A 17285-nucleotide genomic window follows, 5' to 3' on the forward strand; every position below is an offset into this window, starting at 1 on the left:
GCCACAAGGTATAGATAGGGGGTCTGGGGCAAGTGATGCTCTGTCTTCTTGGTGCTTGGGGGTGGGTCAACAGTGGGAGGGCTTCTAATGTCCTGGCCCCACTGGTGGACCTCCTGATGGCACTGGTATTTCTGGCCACTGTGTGGCACGGAGTGTTAGACTGAATGGGCCTTTGGCCTGATCCAACATTGGCGTCTCTTATGTTCTTATGTAGGATTACAAACTGAACTCCAAGCAATAGAGACCAGTTTCTAAGCGCTACCCTTCTTAGGTTCCACTTCCTCCCCCCCAAAAGTCTCCAGGTAGACCGTATTTCCCAACCAGGAGCCGGCAACACTACAAATTCACCATCATCCCTATTACCTCCCTCCATGGCTTTGTGTGGAAATGGAAATCTTGCCCCTCCCCCAGCCAACTGCCTCTATTTCAAAAATGCCCCCCCATCATCATGTGACCATTTCCTGTCTTTTCTCAACTGTCAGGAGGCCTTTTCCCCAGCTTCTGAACAATATCTAACCACAAGGACCTCTTGCTTTGAATTTCAGTTTTATCCTGGTCCTTCCTCCTAGGGTTGCCAGCTCCGGGTTGGGAAATACCTGGAGATTTGGGGGGTGGAGCCTGAGGAGGGTGGGGTTTGTGGAGAGGAGGGACTTCAATGGGGTACAGTGCCCTAGAGTCCACCTTCAAAAGTGGCCATTTTCTCCGGGTAAACTGATCTCTGTTGCCTGGAGATCAGCAATGCTCCCTCTAAGTTGTGGAGTCTCGTGAGCAAAAATTCTACTTGGTGGGCTACCGGCATTAAAGTTGTGAGCGAACGATTTGGCTGCTGCATAAATTAGTTTGCTCTGGAGCCCTCCTTCCTGAGCGAAGACAAAAATGCATGAGCTGGAGGCTAAAAAAACTGAGCTAGCTCACACTAACTCGGCTTAGAGGGAAGACTGGAGATCAGTTGTAATAGCAGATCTCCACCCACCACCTGGAGGATGGGAACCCTACTTCGTCCATGAAAGTCAGAGCAGCTTAGACCCTTCCCTGTTTGTTTCCTCACAACTACCCTGTGAAGCAGGTTAGGTTGAAAATGCACAACTGGCTCGAGTTAATGTAGCCAAAGAAAGGAGGCGTGTGAAACTGAACGCACGCACATTTCTCTACACTGTCTCTTATGACAAATTATGAAAACTCTTTCTTTCTCTCGTTTGAATAATGAAACTTTGGCATTTCTCCAACGCCGCAATTAACTAGAGGGGGAAAGGCAAATGACCACTGCACCTTCCAGTGGCAACTGCTATTCATTTGACTGGACAGGGGAACAAGATCCTATTGAGACATCCTACCGAGCCACTATTTCCTGGTCTTATCCATGTGTGAGGGACAAAATTTGGGTTTTTCTCCTTTCGGGAGACTGGCAACCTGTGGTGTGAAACCCCTCCCATCTGTAAAGGCAGGAGCTACACACAAGTTTATACAATGCACAAAGACTGCTACGTGTGCTTCACGTTGCCTTAGCGATAAGTCAGGCAAGCAGAGGCTGGAACAATTATTTCCTCAAGGATGTTTGCTTGCTAGAAAAATTATACTGCTTGCCGAAAAGTTATATCGCTGACTAAGGAAATGCTTAGACAACTAAAATTTAATTAACATGGGGAAACCAGGTAAAGGGAGACCTGGAGACCAAGCCCTATGAGGAAAGGCTGAGGGACTGGGGAATGTTTAGTCTGCAGAAGAGGAGGTTGAGGGGGGACAGGATTGCTCTCTTTATGTATTTGAAGGGCTGTCCCTTAGAGGAGGGCAGTGGATGGGACTCACAATCATGGGTTTAAATTAAGGGCGGGAAGGTACCAGCTGGATATTAGGAAAAGGAATTTCAGACAGGCGATATATTCCAGAAGAGGAACGGTTCCCAAACGGTTTCTGGTCTGTCATTTCAGACAGAACCGTTTGAGAACTGGTTCCCTTCAGGAATATATTTGTCATTTCATACACAATCGCTTCTGTCCCGTTTAGGAAACGGGGCTGAAGCGTTTTACCTGTCAACCGCTTCCAAGTACTCCTCAGTTTCCTCTCCCGGTTCCAATGCGCTTTTTCCCGCCGTTCTTCGCCCGCGCAGGCTATCTCCGGCTTTTTAAAAATAAACGTTTGCTTTATAGCGCTATAACGGAATAGCATTATATCAATCCCATTGGAATGCATGGAGTGTTTTTATACTGCTACAGCGCTCTAAAGCGAACGTTCCCCCCGCCCCCCCAAAAAAGCCAGAAATCGCCCGCATGGGCGAAAAACGGCGGGGGAAAAGCAGGGAAAAGCGGTGCAGTCTGAAATGGCAAACCGCTTCAGATCCAGCTCTTTACCGGAAGGGGAAAGCCATGTGTTAAATGGCAGCCCTATACTGGTTCACTTCAAAACGGATCACCGGCTTGAAACCGGGTGAAACTGGGTAATGTGAAATTCCCCCCTTTTTTACAGTCAGAGTTGCGCAACAGTGGAACCAGCTGCCTAGGGAGGTGGTGAGCTCCCCCTGACTGGCAATCCTTAAGCAGCGCCTGGACAAGCACTTGTCAGGGATGCTCTAGGCCAGTGGTGGCGAACCTATGGCACGGGTGCCAGAGGTGGCACTCAGAGCCCTCTCTGTGGGCACGCGTGCCATCGCCCCAGCCAGGCCCAGACCACCATTAAAGTGTCGAATTCTCTGCCAAATAATTTTAAGTAAATGAAAGCATTTGGGATTGCTTTCCTTACTTTGTTAGGATCATCTTAAGTTAATGTATGAGTTGTTTTTTCTAAAGTAAAACATCAGTATCCAGGTTAAATTGCCGTGTTGGCACTTTGCGATACATAAGTGGGTTTTGGGTCGCAGTTTGGGCACTCGGTCTCTAAAAGGTTCGCCATCACTGCTCTAGGATGATCCTGCCATTGTGCAGGGGGTTGGGCTAGATAGCCTGTAGGACCCCTTCCAACTCCGGGATTCTACGATTCTAAAGGGGCATTGATGTAGATCTGTCAGAATAAAGGTGTCGATATTAATTAATGGTTTTGGTTATTACATGATTGTATCAATCTAACAGGTATTTAAGCTTCTGTAATGCTATTTCGGGGGTCTTCCTTGCCTGATCACTGGAGACCTTTCGCTACAGTGAAAAAGAAAGTATTTCTTCGCTAGCCACTTCGTCCGGGTTTCTTGTTAGCAAGGTTTCTGAAGCGGGGGCTTCTGAAAGGCTCCCATCATGTGAGAATGTCTGCCGGAAAGCGTCTTGCCAAAGACTTCTAAAAACCAGCACTAAAAGCATTTGCCTCTCTTCAAAGCAACGCAATCTGAGTTGTGCAAATATCTATTCGCAATTTACAGAAATTATCACATTTTTCCAGGGCAGATGGCCCAACTCAGCTTTTCATATTACCAATCTCAACTTGGCACTGATCCCAAAAAAACTTCATGTAGACCAGGGGCCCCAACATGGTGCCTGTGGGTGGCATTTCTGGCGCCCACCAAGAGTTTTTAGGAAATGGGCATGGTCAGGTCGGGCTTCTGACTGGAGATCTGATTGGATGTGCAGATTTTAAAAAATGTCACTTTGCCAGCAGCTGTCCCCCACAGCACAAGGATCGTCACTGTGTAACTGAAGGTAAGCTGTGGCAGCCATTTTGTGCCTGGCTCCACCTCCTGCAGTGGCCATTTTGGGGCTGAACCCATCACACTATATCAGAATTACAAAGGTGCCCACAGGCTCGAAAGGTTGGAACCCCTGATGTAGACAAACCCAGGAGGAGGAGGAGGAGGAGGAGATTGGATTTATACCCCACCCTTCACTCAGAGTGGTTTACAAACTCCTCTCCCTTCCCCTCCCCACAACAAACACCTTGTGAGGTAGGTGGGGCTGAGAGAGCTCCGACAGAAACTGCTCTTTTCAAGAACAACTGTGCCAGAACTATGGCTTGCCCAGCATCATCCAGCAGGTGCAAGTGGAGGAGTAGGGAATCAAACCCGGTTCTCCCAGATTAGAGTCTGCACACTTAACCACTACACCAAACTGAGGTAGACAAACCCCTGAACCTTGGCCACCCGTTAGGAGTAGGTCCTTTTAGGCAACAAGGCACTAGCTAAAGTATGTGTGAACACAGGAGGACTAAAACTATGATCTGATACAGTGTTTGCACAGCTCCCATGGATTATTCCTGGAAACACATGAAGCTGGCTTATCCTGATTCAGACCCCTGGTCCATCAAGGTCAGTATTGTCCACTCAGACTGGCAGCGGCTCTCAAGAGTCTCAGGCCTGAGGTCTTTCACATCACCGACTGCCAGATCCTTTCACGGGAGATGCCGGGGATTGAACCTGGGACCCTCTGCATGCAAAGCAGAGGCTCTTTTCACTGAGCCCCTCCCCTTAAGCATTCCAGGTTAAATCGTGCTCTCCCCCCCCCCCCCGCTTTTGTTTGCCGTGCTGGGGAGGCCTAGCAGGCCCAGGGAGCCTGAGTAGCAGTGAGAGGAGGCCAGACCTACAACTCTCAGAAGTCCCTGAGATGTTTTGGTGCCAATTTTAGCTAATCACAGAGAAGGGGGACTTATAACAAAAGAGCTGGTACAGAAGAAGAGCTGTTCTTTCTTCCAAGACAGCAGGGCCAGAAGCAAGGCTGCTGCTAGGAGAAACCCTCACCCTGAGAGGAAAGGTGAGTAGACTCAGGCCCAACTGAGACAGTGGACTAGGGACTGTGAGTCTAGTCGCATTAGGGCATGTGGTTTCTTTTCTCTTCACCCACTTATTGTGATTGTTCTTGCACTTTGTTTCCCATATTGGGCTGACCTCCCATATTGGGCTGACCTCGTTGTTTACTCTGCGTGGTCTTCACGCATATTATTCAGCCAAATAAGGGAGGTCTGAAGGTCTTGGGAGGGTGCTATGGGCCTTCTCAAGGGATCCTAAAACCAGAGTGGTGGCAGCGTGAGGTGACACCCCCCCCAACACACCACTGTGGGACCAAACCTATGATTGCAATTGGTCCTGACAATTTGAAGCAGAAGATTATTTCTATAACATCATAGCAGATGGAGAAAGAAAGACACGTGCCAAGATGGGACCGATTTTGAAAGGGCTTGTGTTTGTGTGTGTTTAATAGGATGTTCCAGTTCTCAGTACAACAGTTCAGCCAGAAATATAAACCTTTGTTTGTCAGTTAGCCATGTGATGTATGGAAATCACTGCTGTTCTCTTCACCAGGGCGGAAGAAACGCCAGCCGGAAGCAAGCTGAGAAAGCAGCAAGCGCCAGGAGGAATCCGGTAGCGACAGATAAATCCTGCAAAAGTAGCCTCGTTCTTCCAAATTGCCGCGGCCTTGGCAAGGAGGGGAACTATCCAGTTCGTGCTCAGCATCAAGTGCCTCCCGCCATCAAAACTGGCAATGGGAAATCAGTACACTTACATAAGCATTCCAGGTTAAATTGAGCTCTCTCCCCCACCCCCCATACACACACACACAACAATGGGACCAAGCACACATAGAGGCAGAAAAGCCTTGCTGGTGGAGAACAGGGACTCTCTCCCACTACCTTGTGGCCAAAAAGAGAGAAAGATCTTTTCCGAAACAGGAAGGACTGGGAACAGACCTTGGGGGTGGGAGACAGCGGCAGATTGATACAGGGTGCAGATTTGCATGGCACAGCAGTATTTAACCAGCAAGGGAAAAGATGCAACTATTAATCAATTGTAATTTTTCCCCCCCAGTCATCCTCTGAGAAGAGCAGCTGTCTCAACGGATAATCCAACCGGAGAAAATCTGGCGTTAACAAGAATGGAGGGGAGTTATTTACCAAGGAGACAACTTGATCTGAGCCCTTATGCACTTTCTTAGCTGCAGGCCCACAAAGAGACATGTAGCTGCTTTGCTGAAAAAGAATGGGGGCACCCCAACAAAAATACCAGTGCTCAAAGGAGCAGTGGGCTAGTGAAAAACAAGGACTTCCTTCTCAATTTCTCTAAGCACCTGTTTCTGCTGAAGGGGGGACTTCATTTTAAAAACAAACAAGAAAGGATTGGGAAGGAGGAGAAGAGGAGAAGGGAAAGATAACAGCAAGGCGGTCTTTTCAAAGCCAGTTCGGTTCCGACAGACAACATTTAAACATTTGTCAAAAACTCCACCATGGTTCCATAAATACAAACGGAGCCATCTTGTGTTCAAAGACAGTAGCCGAGTGCCAGATTTTGCAGGCTGCAGAATACCCTTCACACGCGTTGAACCTCTCGTGGTTTCAAAACCAAGGACTGAAGCAGCTTCCCTAATTCAAAAGGAAATTGTTAAGTCCAAAGAGAAGGGAGGTCAGGAGTCAGTCGACAATACTGATAAGTCCTGGGATGCTGGATTCTTTGGAACTGGGCCTCTTCGCTTACTTTGCTCTGAAGATGACATAAATCCTGGTCAGCTCCCTTGAAGTATATACTCAGCCATTCTAGGTAGACCACGTGTTGCTCAAAAGCAGCACTTTTGATACAACTGCAACAGCTACTAGTGTGACCAATGAGCAGTCATTTTGGAAGCCACCCTCAAACACACTGTGGACTAATATCACATGTTTACCAAGAACCGTTTGACAGTACCAAAGTATCCCAAGGTCACAGTTGTTGCTTGAAAGCTACACTCTCTTCAAAAAAACCAAAACAAACCCCACAACAGCTACTAGAGTGACACCACCACCCCTTGCCTCCCCTGGAAGCAGCAGGTTTTAGAAACCCTCAATCAGAATGGACTATTGCATGCTTATTAAGGGTCAAGTATTCTCAGGCAAGTTATTCCATATCACCTCTGTTGCTCCTCTATGAGGTATCCCTATCGGGGGGCCCCTTTGTTTAGAGTTTCTGAACAGCTAAATGAAGCGAGTAAGACTTCTTTCCTCCAATTTCAGCGCCAAAGGTAAAAACGGTTGACGAGGAGGAATGTGAGAAGAAAAACGCACCGCCCCTCGATTATGTCAAGGATGCAAGTATTCATTACCTGAAAATGCTAACCTGCTGGAGTCTGAAACAGGCATCAGTGTAAACCATACTTAAACAGAGTCCATATTGATATCCCACACCTGCCAATCACAGGCCACTTCCACATCCACAAGAACCACAGCTTGCTTAGCCAGCTCCAGAATCTACCTGAGGGTCTAGGTCAATGCCTCCTTATAGGTACGACAGTTAAGACCCTTATTTAAAATAATAATAATAATAATAATCATAAAGCAGATCAAACTTTGCTGAAGGAGCCGCTTGGCCTGGAAAGCTAGCTCTCCCCTCACAATGGCAGATCACTCTCAACTTGTGAAGGACAACCACCAACACTGCCACCCCAACCAAGAAGTTCTTCCATCAAGAGTTTTCTTTAAGGAAGAGTACGCAGGAACACAGTTCGAGACAATGAAAGTCCTAAGCCTAGAGGCCTCCGAAAAAACCATTCTCTGCGCCTTCCGTTCGGGGGCCCTTGCTTCCTTTGCCCGGGTTGGGAGTGGTGGAGTACTTGGGTGGGTAGCGGATGAAGAGCCGGTCTTCCTCTTTCTTTATCCAGCGTAACAGCTTCGTCAGGACGTTGATGGCACCAGCCTTGGTCACCAAGGGACTGAAGCAGGTATATAGTTCAAACTTACTGGTGACCTAAAAGAAAGGGGGGGGGGGAGAGAAATATTCAGCTTCATATAGGCAACTAGTTCAGGGACTTCCTTCAGGCCCAAGACCTAACCTACTTTCACAGAGTTGTTATGAGGGTAAAATGGAGAAGAATGACGTAAGCCATTTTGGGTCCTCACTGGGGGGGGAAAGGCAGAGTAATGACTCAAATAAATAAGACAGTATTTGGGGAGCAGCTGGAGATTTTGGCTTCCCAGAGGAGCAAACAGGATATCATTATTATATAGCCTCACAGGAAGCGGCCCCCTTAGGCACTAGATCTCATCTTTGAAAATGGGGGGAGGACAGCATTTCATCCTCATTTAATTACCAACCCAAGAAGTAGACTCTACTAGATCACAGAAAGCAGCTTGTTTTCCTAAGTTCTTTCAGGGAGAGATGCCAACACCTATGGCTCAATAAGCCGCTTCGCCCGGTTTCTGTGACTCACTCAAGTTATTAGCTCTTGTTATTCGAACCTGTAAGTCTGGTGATGAGGAGAAGTAAATGATTTGTGAAGTTTCAAGCAGCATTTCATAATTTGTCTGCGACCATCACAAAGGTCAGCGGGCTGACTCAAACTGAGAAACTGCCCTTCAGTCAAAACACAACTATCGTTACCTTGCCTCGGTGCTTTTTTGTTATTTTGTCAAAAATAATGTGCCAGTATTCATATATTATATATATTTGAATCCCAAAGCCAGGAAGCAACACCAGGGGAAGGCTTCGGCCTCTCTGCCTTGTTTTTGGCTATCCAGAGGACGTGGTTGGCCACTGTGCAAGACAGGATGCTGGACCAGATGGACTACTGGTCTGATCCAGCATGGCTCTTCTTATGTTCTTACAGTTGAAATCCTTTGTTTTATTTATTCGTTTTGGAGAATTTAAGATGAATGCAAAGCCATCCTCAGAACTCATGAAATCTTAGAAGTATAAGGCTGGGCTCCCTACTCATACATGAATAGCTTCTAGAAAAGCCTGTCCCATACCCTTCCAGCATAGTAACAGCTGTCCTGCCTGGCAAACACAGGTTCTCCTCTGCTCTGACCTGTGACCTTATCATAAAAGTTTTCCCTCTTGCCTTTCTTCTTAGACAACAGAATTTACTCTCCTCCAAACTAGCACAACTTCAAAAAATCCTTCACCTTCTACCATCAATTCCTGCTTTTCAAAAAACAAAATCACTCATAAGAATGCAAGAGAAGCCACACAGTGGCCAAAACCAAGGTGCCACAAGAAGGTCCACCAGTGGTGCCAGAACTCCAGAAGCCCTCCCACTGTTGCCTCCCAAGTGCCAAAAATACAGAGCATCACTGCTCCAGACAGAGTGTTCCATCTGTAGTACACTGTGTGGCTAAATAGCCACTGATGGACCTCTGCTCCACTTTCCACTGCTGATGAGTATTTCCCCTCCATTCTGGAATGCAGTTGAGGCACATAAGGGATTAAAAGAAGCAATGGGGGAAGGTTAATATTGGAAATTTAGGCCCCGTTCACACGCGGACGTAGCTGCGGGAGCGCCACGGGCAATGTTCCCTCTAAGCCGTGGAGTTTCGTGAGCAAAAATTCTACTTTGTGAGCTACTGGCATTAAAGTTGTGAGCGAGCGATTTGGCTACTGCATAAACTAGTTTGCTCTGGAGCCATCTTTCCTGAGCTAAGACAAAAATGTCTGAGCCAGAGGTTAAAAAACTGTGAGCTAGCTCACACTAACTCAGGTTAGAGGGAACACTGGCCACGGGTGGTGGGCGGATTATTCAGGCGCGATCACACCGCCACATCTGGCAAGTGGAGCACACCCGTGGCTTCCCGCGGAAAACGCGGAGTTAAAAACTACCTGCTTCGATGTAGTATTTTCCAATTACTGCGCGGTGCAGGCGGGCGCTGGTAGCCCGTCGCATCCAGCAGCCGTCCGCGTCGGGCGCATGCGCGCAAACGCAGTCCTGCTGTGTTTTTGCTGTGTTGCCCCGCTGGTCTGATCGGCTGCTGACGGCCGGAGGAAGGAGCCGCGGGGGAACGTGAGATCATGCTATCGCGCTTCTTTTTTCTCCGCAGCTAAAAGCCTCCGTACCCCTGCAGATTACCTGGCCCGTGTGACCGGGGCGTTTGTAGGGTAATAGTAAAGAACTCTCTGCTACCACCCCCACCCCGCAATTCTCCCCTTCCCCTAGGACATATTGGTCTTATAAGGAAAGCATTGGGATTAAGAACACTGTCCTTTCTGCGTGCCCCAACCTGGATAGCCCAAACTAGCCTGATCCCATCAAATCTCAGAAGCCAAGCAAGATTGGCCCTGGATAGTATTTGAATGGGAGAGCTGTCAAGGAATACCAAGGTTGTGACTCAAAGGCAGGCAACGGCAAACCACCTCGGAATGTCTCTTGCCTCGAAGATCCCTCGGGGTCGCCATAAGTCACTGTAGCCTGACGGCACTTTCCAACACCACCAGAAGTAAAGAACCCTTTTGCTATCCACCTATTCTCTCCCTTCCTCTGAGACATATCTGTCTTATGAGCATGGGACTGGGAATCCCGTGCTTCCTGTGTAATGTGGAGCTCCACCTTTGGATGAGGCACACAAGGTGACCTCGAAGCCATTCCTCACCCAAGCCAAGAGAGTCTCCTTTTCAGCCACGTGGTAGATGAGGCGCAGCGGGCGCGCGGTACTGTGGATGCGGCTGTGAAGGTAGTGATAGAGGTCGAAGAGCCGGTGTCGTTCACTCTCACTGCAATACGGCCCCTCCAGTTCTGGACTGTAGCAGGGAAAGAATGACAATATTAGGGAGTTGTTAGAGTTCCACCTCTGTGACTTCTCAGCGAGAGCCAGTTTGGTGTAGCAGTTAGGAGCATGGACTCTAATCTGGGAGAACCGGGTTTGATTCCCCACCCCTCCACATGCAGCTGCTGGTGTGACCTTGGGTCAGTTACAAGTTCTTCCAGAGCTGTTCTCTCACAGGCAGTTCTCAAAAGAGCTCTCTCAGCCCCACCTACCTCTCGGGCAGTGTTCCCTCTAAGCTGAGTTAGTGTGAGCTAGCTCACAGTCTTTTAGCCTCCAGCTCACAGATTTTTGTCTTAGTTCAGGAAGGATGGCTCCAGAGCAAACTAATTTATTCAGTAACCAAATCACTTGCTCACAACGTAGAATTTTTGCTCACAAGACTCCACAGCTTAGAGGGAACATTGCTCTCAGGGTGTCTGTTGCGGGGAGGGGAAGGGAAAGGAGATAGTAAGCCGCTCTGAGGCTCCTTTGAGTAGTGAAGGGCGGGGTATCAATCCAATCTCCTCTTCTTCTTGCTAGGGATGAGAATGCAGATGCCAGACATCCTTAGGCATCAAATGCACTGGTTCTACAGCATGGCTCAGTGGTAGATTGTCTGTTTTGTAGGAGGAAGGGCCAACATTCAGTCCCCAGCATCTCCAGCTAAAAGATTACGGTGCTACGTGATGTAAATGACCTCCGTCTGAGACCCTGGAGAGCCATTGCCAATCAGAGTAGAAAATACTGACCTTGAGAGACCGAGAGCCTGACTCAGTGTGAAGCAGCTACATGTGTTCATATGAGCAGTGCTCTAGACTGGAGGAGGAAGGAAAACAGACACTCAAAGCTAGCCTAACCAAGACTGACTTGCAGTGTTCTGGAAAGGGTCTACGGCAGGGGTGTCAAACATGTGGCCCGGGGGCCGGTTCAGGCTCCCAGAGGGCTTCTATCAGGCTCACAAAGGACTGGCTGTCTCCTGCTTCTTCCTCCAGTTCTGCTGCTGCTGTTGCATCACAGCTTGCTTTCCCAGACTCTCTCAATCGCTCAGGAGAGATAGATAGGCAAGCTTCTGCTCCCTGCACTGGGCTGAGGCTCCTCCCTCTCCTGGCATTACATTTTATGACAAACATGGCCCGGCCCAACAAAGTCCAATTTATGTCAAATCCCGCCCTCCATGACAAATGAGTTCGACACCCCTGGTCTAGGGCCTATTTCCATTCGACCAACGGCACTCATGGAAAGAATGCCAGGAACCATGTCACATGCCTGTTCCCCGTCCACAGCTCCCAAGTCACCTTGTGCCATGCACAGGACCCAACTTTTCGCACACCACAGTAAAGGTTAATTTTCACACATCTGCAGGGGTGTTCCAAAAGCTAATTCCCGTGTATGCGCTCAGCAACAGTCTGGCCATAGGCTGGGGGCTTGCATGCAGAGGGGTCCCTCCTTCCTGCCCCCTACACACACACACACACAGAGTGCAAATTCAATAGGCCTACAGATCTTGGCAAGTCTTAAAAGCAAGGGAGAGGCGTGTCAAGCACATCTGTTAAAATTCAATGTTACATCAGCGTGCATTGACCTCTTCTCGATACATGCAGAAATAAGCCACGTAGGAATTCCCCTCTGACCCTAAAGGAGTGTGGGTGCTTCCATCAATGGCCGATTCTGCATCTTGCATTCGCTCCACATTTTCTCAACTGAGAGGAGAAAGGGCAGCTCAAGACCACATCCAAATACCTTGGGGCAATGCCGTACTGATGGCAAAGTCACCCCGAATGGCCATAAATCTGTCTAGAAGGTACCATAAACTCCGATGATCAAAGAAAGCGAAAGCAGCATGGAGTGTGGAAGCTACCGACGATCAAAGGAAGCGACAGCAGCATGCAATGCAGAGGGGAATTTCTGTTCCAAGGTGGGTTTGGTAAGACAACGGAGAGAAAAGCCAACGCAGAGTCAGCCAATCTCCCTTCAGAGATGACCTAGCAGTGTTCCCTCAAAGCTGAGCTAGTGTGAGCTAGCTCACAGTTTTCTAGCCTCTGGCTCACACATTTTCGTCTCAGCTCAGGAAGGAGGGCTCCAGAGCAAACTGATTTATGCAGCAGCCAAATCCCTCGCTCACAACTTTAATGCCAGTAGCTTGCAAACTAGAATTTTCGCTCACAAGACTCCACAGCTTAGAGGGAACATTGGTGCACAGCCAGCTTTACCCCTCAGCAGTCCCTCTGCACTTGTGCAGAACTTCAGCCATTGCCCAGTCTCCCCGTCTCTGGGCTCCGGTACTTCTACGAAAAGCTTCTACGTCCACCCAGGTTCTTGTCAGTAAGGGGGGAAAGCCACTTGGCTGACTCTATTTAAAACTGTAATCGAGTAAGGCCGGCTTAGCTCTTTCCAGCACCTCTGGCTGAGAACCACGGAGAGGGGGAAGGGAAAGAAAAAAAGCGGCATACTATCTGTCTCTACAGCAGGGGTGGCCAAACTGCGGCTTGGGAGCCACATGCGGCTCTTTTATTTTATTTATTCATTTATTATTTGTATTTATAGCAAGTAAGCGGGCTCAGGGTAGGTAACCTCATAAAAACAGTACAATAAACACAACCAGGGCTATTTTGGGGGGCAGGAACGCACAGGAACGGAGTTCTGGCTGGGTCCTGAGTTGACCACGCCCAGCAGGACCTCATTAGCATAACAGGCCACACCCGACAGCAGAAATTCATTAGGATTGGCTACATTAGGGGTGTGTGGCCTAACATGCAAAGGAGTTCCTGCTACAAAAAAAGCCCTGGGTTTTGACAACAAATAAGGTAAAGAGAATAAGAAGCAAAAGGTGGGTATGGCTGGATGACCACACTTCTGGTAACATGGGGGTGTGGCCTAAAATGCTAATGAGCTGTGCTGTCATGTGTGTGGCCTAATATGCTAATGAGTTTCTGCTGTTGGGTGTGGCCTATTATGCTAATGAATTCCGGCTGGGCTTTTTCTACAAAAAAAGCCCTGAACACAATTAAAATTAAACAAGTTAGGAATCCAATAATAAACATTAAAACGCAATCATACTTCTGACAGTCACTGGCTGTACAGTTCTTTAGCATATTAATCGGGTTAATAGATGGATAGGTGACCACGACCTCAGGGAGGCCATGTAAATTTAAGACGTCCGCTGCCTCAACCAAAGGCCTGGTGGAACAGCTGCGTCTTACAGGCCCCTGCGGAATTGAAGACGATCCTGCAGGGCCCTAATCTCAACTGGGAGCATGCAGAAAAAGCCCTGGCCCTGGTCAAGGCAAGACGGACGTCCTTTGGGCCAGGGACAACATATTGCGCGGCTCCCGGCAGGGCAGCTGGGGAAGCGAACAGGAGGCAAGCTTTTTCTCCCTCCCTCCCTCCCTCCCTCCCCTTCCCTTCCATCTATTTGCTTGCTTTGTTTCTCTCTCACTTTCTTTCTTTCCACCTCTTTCATCCTTTCTTTCCACCTCCCTCTCTCTTTCTCTCTCCCTTAGACAGTTTGGTGTAGTGGTTAGGTGCGTGGACTCTAATCTGGGAGAACCGGGTTTGATTCCCCACTCCTCCCCTTGCACCTGGCTGGATGACCTTGGGCAAGCCGTAGTTCTGGCACAGCTGTTCTTGAAAAAAAGAGCAGTTTCTGTCAAGAGCTCTCTCAGCCCCACCCACCTCACAGGGTGTCTGTTGTGGGGAGGGGGAGGGAAATGAGTTTGTAAGCTGCTCTGAGACTAGGCTTGCCAAGTCCCCCCGGGGGGTGGGGAAACCCCCGCCCCAGAGGCCCGTTCCCCGCCACCGGCGGATCGGGCCCCGGGGGGAACCCCACCCCCAAAGTACGTGACGTGCACGTCACCCGGAAGTGACGCGACCAGACCGGGCACGCTGGGGGCGGGGCCACGGTCATCCGAGGGAAAACTCTATGGTTTTCCCTCGGATGGTCATGGCCCCGCCCCCAGCATGCCCGGCATGGTCACGTCACTTCTGGGTGATGTGGTTGCGGCACGCGCACTCCAGGACTGAGCCAGGAGTCCCCCACTGCAGCAACAGGTAGGACTTGGCAACCCTATCTGAGACACCTTTGGTTAGTGAAGGGCGGGGTATAAATCCAATCTCTTCTTATCAATACCTGTTTTCACCCCTTTTCTTTTTGTTTTTGGCAGTCTCATTTAATGTTAATAGAAAGCAAATCTGCATGCTTTTCAAAATAAAAACGTGCGTGTAATATTTGTTCATGTCTTGCGGTTCTCAAACATCTGACGTTTATTCCGTGTGGCTCTTAACACTGAGCAAGTTTGGCCACCCCTGCTCTAGAGGTTCGTCCACCTCGAGAGCCACGTCCAGCCGCAACAAAACTGAAAACAATTAAGCTAAAAGAAAATTAAGCTAAAGGGGATCGTTCGCCCAAAACACAGAGTAAGATTTGGTAGTGATTGGACACTGGGACAAGAAAACACCGTTCTGCTGGTCTACCTATTGCTGCACCACGCAGGCATTTCAGATATTCCGCTGCAGCAAATCTGGAACTTCCACCAAACGCACGCTGAACGGTGAGTGGCAACCCAGCCCGATTCTCTGCCAAGCGTGCCGGTGTTGTGTGCGTGTTAACAGGCTTGGCGTATCTGAAAATGCCCTCCCCCGTGACACTAAGGGAGACGTGCGAGTACATGCAACAGTGCCAAGGTGGATTCAGTCCTCACTTGCATTGCCAAGATCATTCACGTGCTTTTCGTTAAAGAAAATGCCCATATTTGGTTCCAAGAAATTTCAAACCCCGCACTCAGAATCGGCTTCACAAGCTGTTAAACCCTTTGCTCGTGTTAACAAGAAATCTGTTCAATCTACGTGACGTATTCCGAGGGGACCATCCCAATTTCTCTAGTGCGTTCAAAAGTTTTACTGGTGAGGAGGAGCAGCAGCATGCCGGCAAGGCCCGAGCTAGCAGTAAACAAAGAGCCAAGTTGACATCTGATGGGAAGCGACAGAAGGGGCAGATCATACTGCAAGGATGCAACCGCCACGTTCCCTGAAAGACTAGCGTCTCTGTGTTTTGAAAACCTGTTTCCAAAACAGAGAACAAGCAACTTGCTTTTACCATTCTGGAGGAACTCCAAGATTAAAGGACACCTTCCTGAGGCAGAAACCAGGCAATACCCTATAAGTAACAAACCGTGTTTTACGCTCCTCTGAACCATATTTTATGCTCGTCTGAACAACACCTTTGGGTAATCCCCAGGCCAAAAGACATCCATCTAGCCTCGATCAGAGCCAGGGCCTTCCCAGCTCTCGCCCTGGCCTGGTGGGACACTCTCCCTAATGAGATCAGGGCCCTGCAGGACTTATTACAGTTCGGCAGGGCCTGTAAAACACAGTTGTTCCACCAGGCCTTTGGTTGAGGCAACGGGTGTCAAATCACAGTGGCCTCCCCTGCCCTAAACTGTCCCTATGTCGAGCACTCTGTTAATCCGCTCCATTGGCGATGTTTTCGCCCACTTACCCAATACCCTTGGCCCTTGGGCACACATACAGCGTACGGCTGGGAGTTTTGTTGACATTCTGCTTCGCCATCATGTCTGATGCTACCTGGGTTTTATAGGTTTTAAACTGTAATTACTGTGGACTTCATTTTAAATTGTTTTATCTAGTTGTTGTAAGCCATCCTGAGCCTGCTTGCAAGGGAGGCAGGATAGAAATCCCAATAATAATAATAACAATAATCAGAGCTATTTTGGGGCAGGAACGCACAGGAACGGAGTTCCGGCTGGCTCCTGAGTTGGCCACGCCCAGCAGAAACGCATTAGCATAATAGGCCACACCCAATAGCAGAAACTCATTAGGATTGGCTACATTAGGGGTGTGTGGCCTAACATGCAAAGGAGTTCTTGCTACAAAAAAAGCCCTGGGTTTTGACAACAAAGAAGGTAAACAGAATAAGAAGGGAAAGGTGGGTGTGGCTGGATGACCACACTTCTGGTAACATGGGGGTGTGGCCTAATGTGCTAATGAGCGGCGCTGTCAGGGTGTGGCCTAATATGCTAATGAGTTTCTGCTGTTGGGTGTGGTCTATTATGCTAATGAGTTCCTAAAAACTTTTTCTACAAAAAGAGCCCTGACAATAATGATGATGATGATGGTGATGATATTGAGGAGGAGGAGGAGACTGGATTTATATCCCACCCTTTACTACCCGAAGGAGTCTCAGAGTGGCTTACAGTCTCCTTTCCCTTCCCCGTCCTCACAACAGACACCCTGTGAGGTAGGTGGGGCTGAGAGAGCTCTCCCAAGAACTGCCCTTGAGAGAACAGCTCTGAAAGAACTTGTGACTGACCCAAGGTCACACCAGGAGCTGCATGTGGAGGCGTTGGGGAATCAAACCCGGTTCTCCCAGATTAGAGTCCCCCACTCTTAACCACTACACCAAACTGGCTTAATAATAATAAACCATCTTTGCTAGATATGCACGGATGCATCATCCAATGGGGTCAACACCAAGGGACCTAGCGGGGTCTGCAACAAACATCCAGGGGAGGAAGATATCGCTACAGTAAGAAATAGCGTCCGAGCCATCATTCCCTATTGGTGCCTCCACCCTACTCCCTGTATCATCGAACCCCCCTAGTTCTAAGAACTCCCACATTACTCAGAGGAAATGCCAGTCCACTAGAAGGGGAAGGGAACCTTGATAACATGTCTGCTGGTTGAAGAAGATCTTGACTGAGCATCTGCTTCCCCTCCCCTCTACAGGTATTTAAATCCAGTTTGGGGTAGCAGTTAGGAGCACAGACTCTAATCTGGGAGAACCGGGTTTGATTTCCCACGCCGCCACGCACAGCTGCTGGAGTGACCTTGGGTCAGTCACAAGTTCTCCCAGAGCTGTTCTCTCACAAGCAGTCCTCGGA

The 17285-nt window shown here is 48.9% G+C and overlaps 1 protein-coding gene across 1 annotated transcript in view; it reads right to left on the reverse strand.

Moving 5' to 3' along the window:
- Nucleotides 1–5070: 5070 nt before the first annotated feature.
- Nucleotides 5071–17285, reverse strand: part of MON1B (MON1 homolog B, secretory trafficking associated) — a 28073-nt gene continuing 15858 nt past the window's right edge. Inside the window, exons 5-6 of the mRNA XM_015406177.1 lie at nucleotides 10237–10384; nucleotides 5071–7621 (exon numbers count right to left, since the gene is read on the reverse strand). Of these exons, the coding sequence (XP_015261663.1) occupies nucleotides 7403–7621; nucleotides 10237–10384 (367 nt within the window). The 3' untranslated portion in view covers nucleotides 5071–7402. The remainder of the gene's footprint in view (nucleotides 7622–10236; nucleotides 10385–17285) is intronic.

This window comes from Gekko japonicus, unplaced genomic scaffold (genome assembly GCF_001447785.1).
Source record: "Gekko japonicus isolate JY-2015 unplaced genomic scaffold, Gekko_japonicus_V1.1 scaffold1076, whole genome shotgun sequence".
NCBI lineage: Eukaryota > Metazoa > Chordata > Lepidosauria > Squamata > Gekkonidae > Gekko > Gekko japonicus.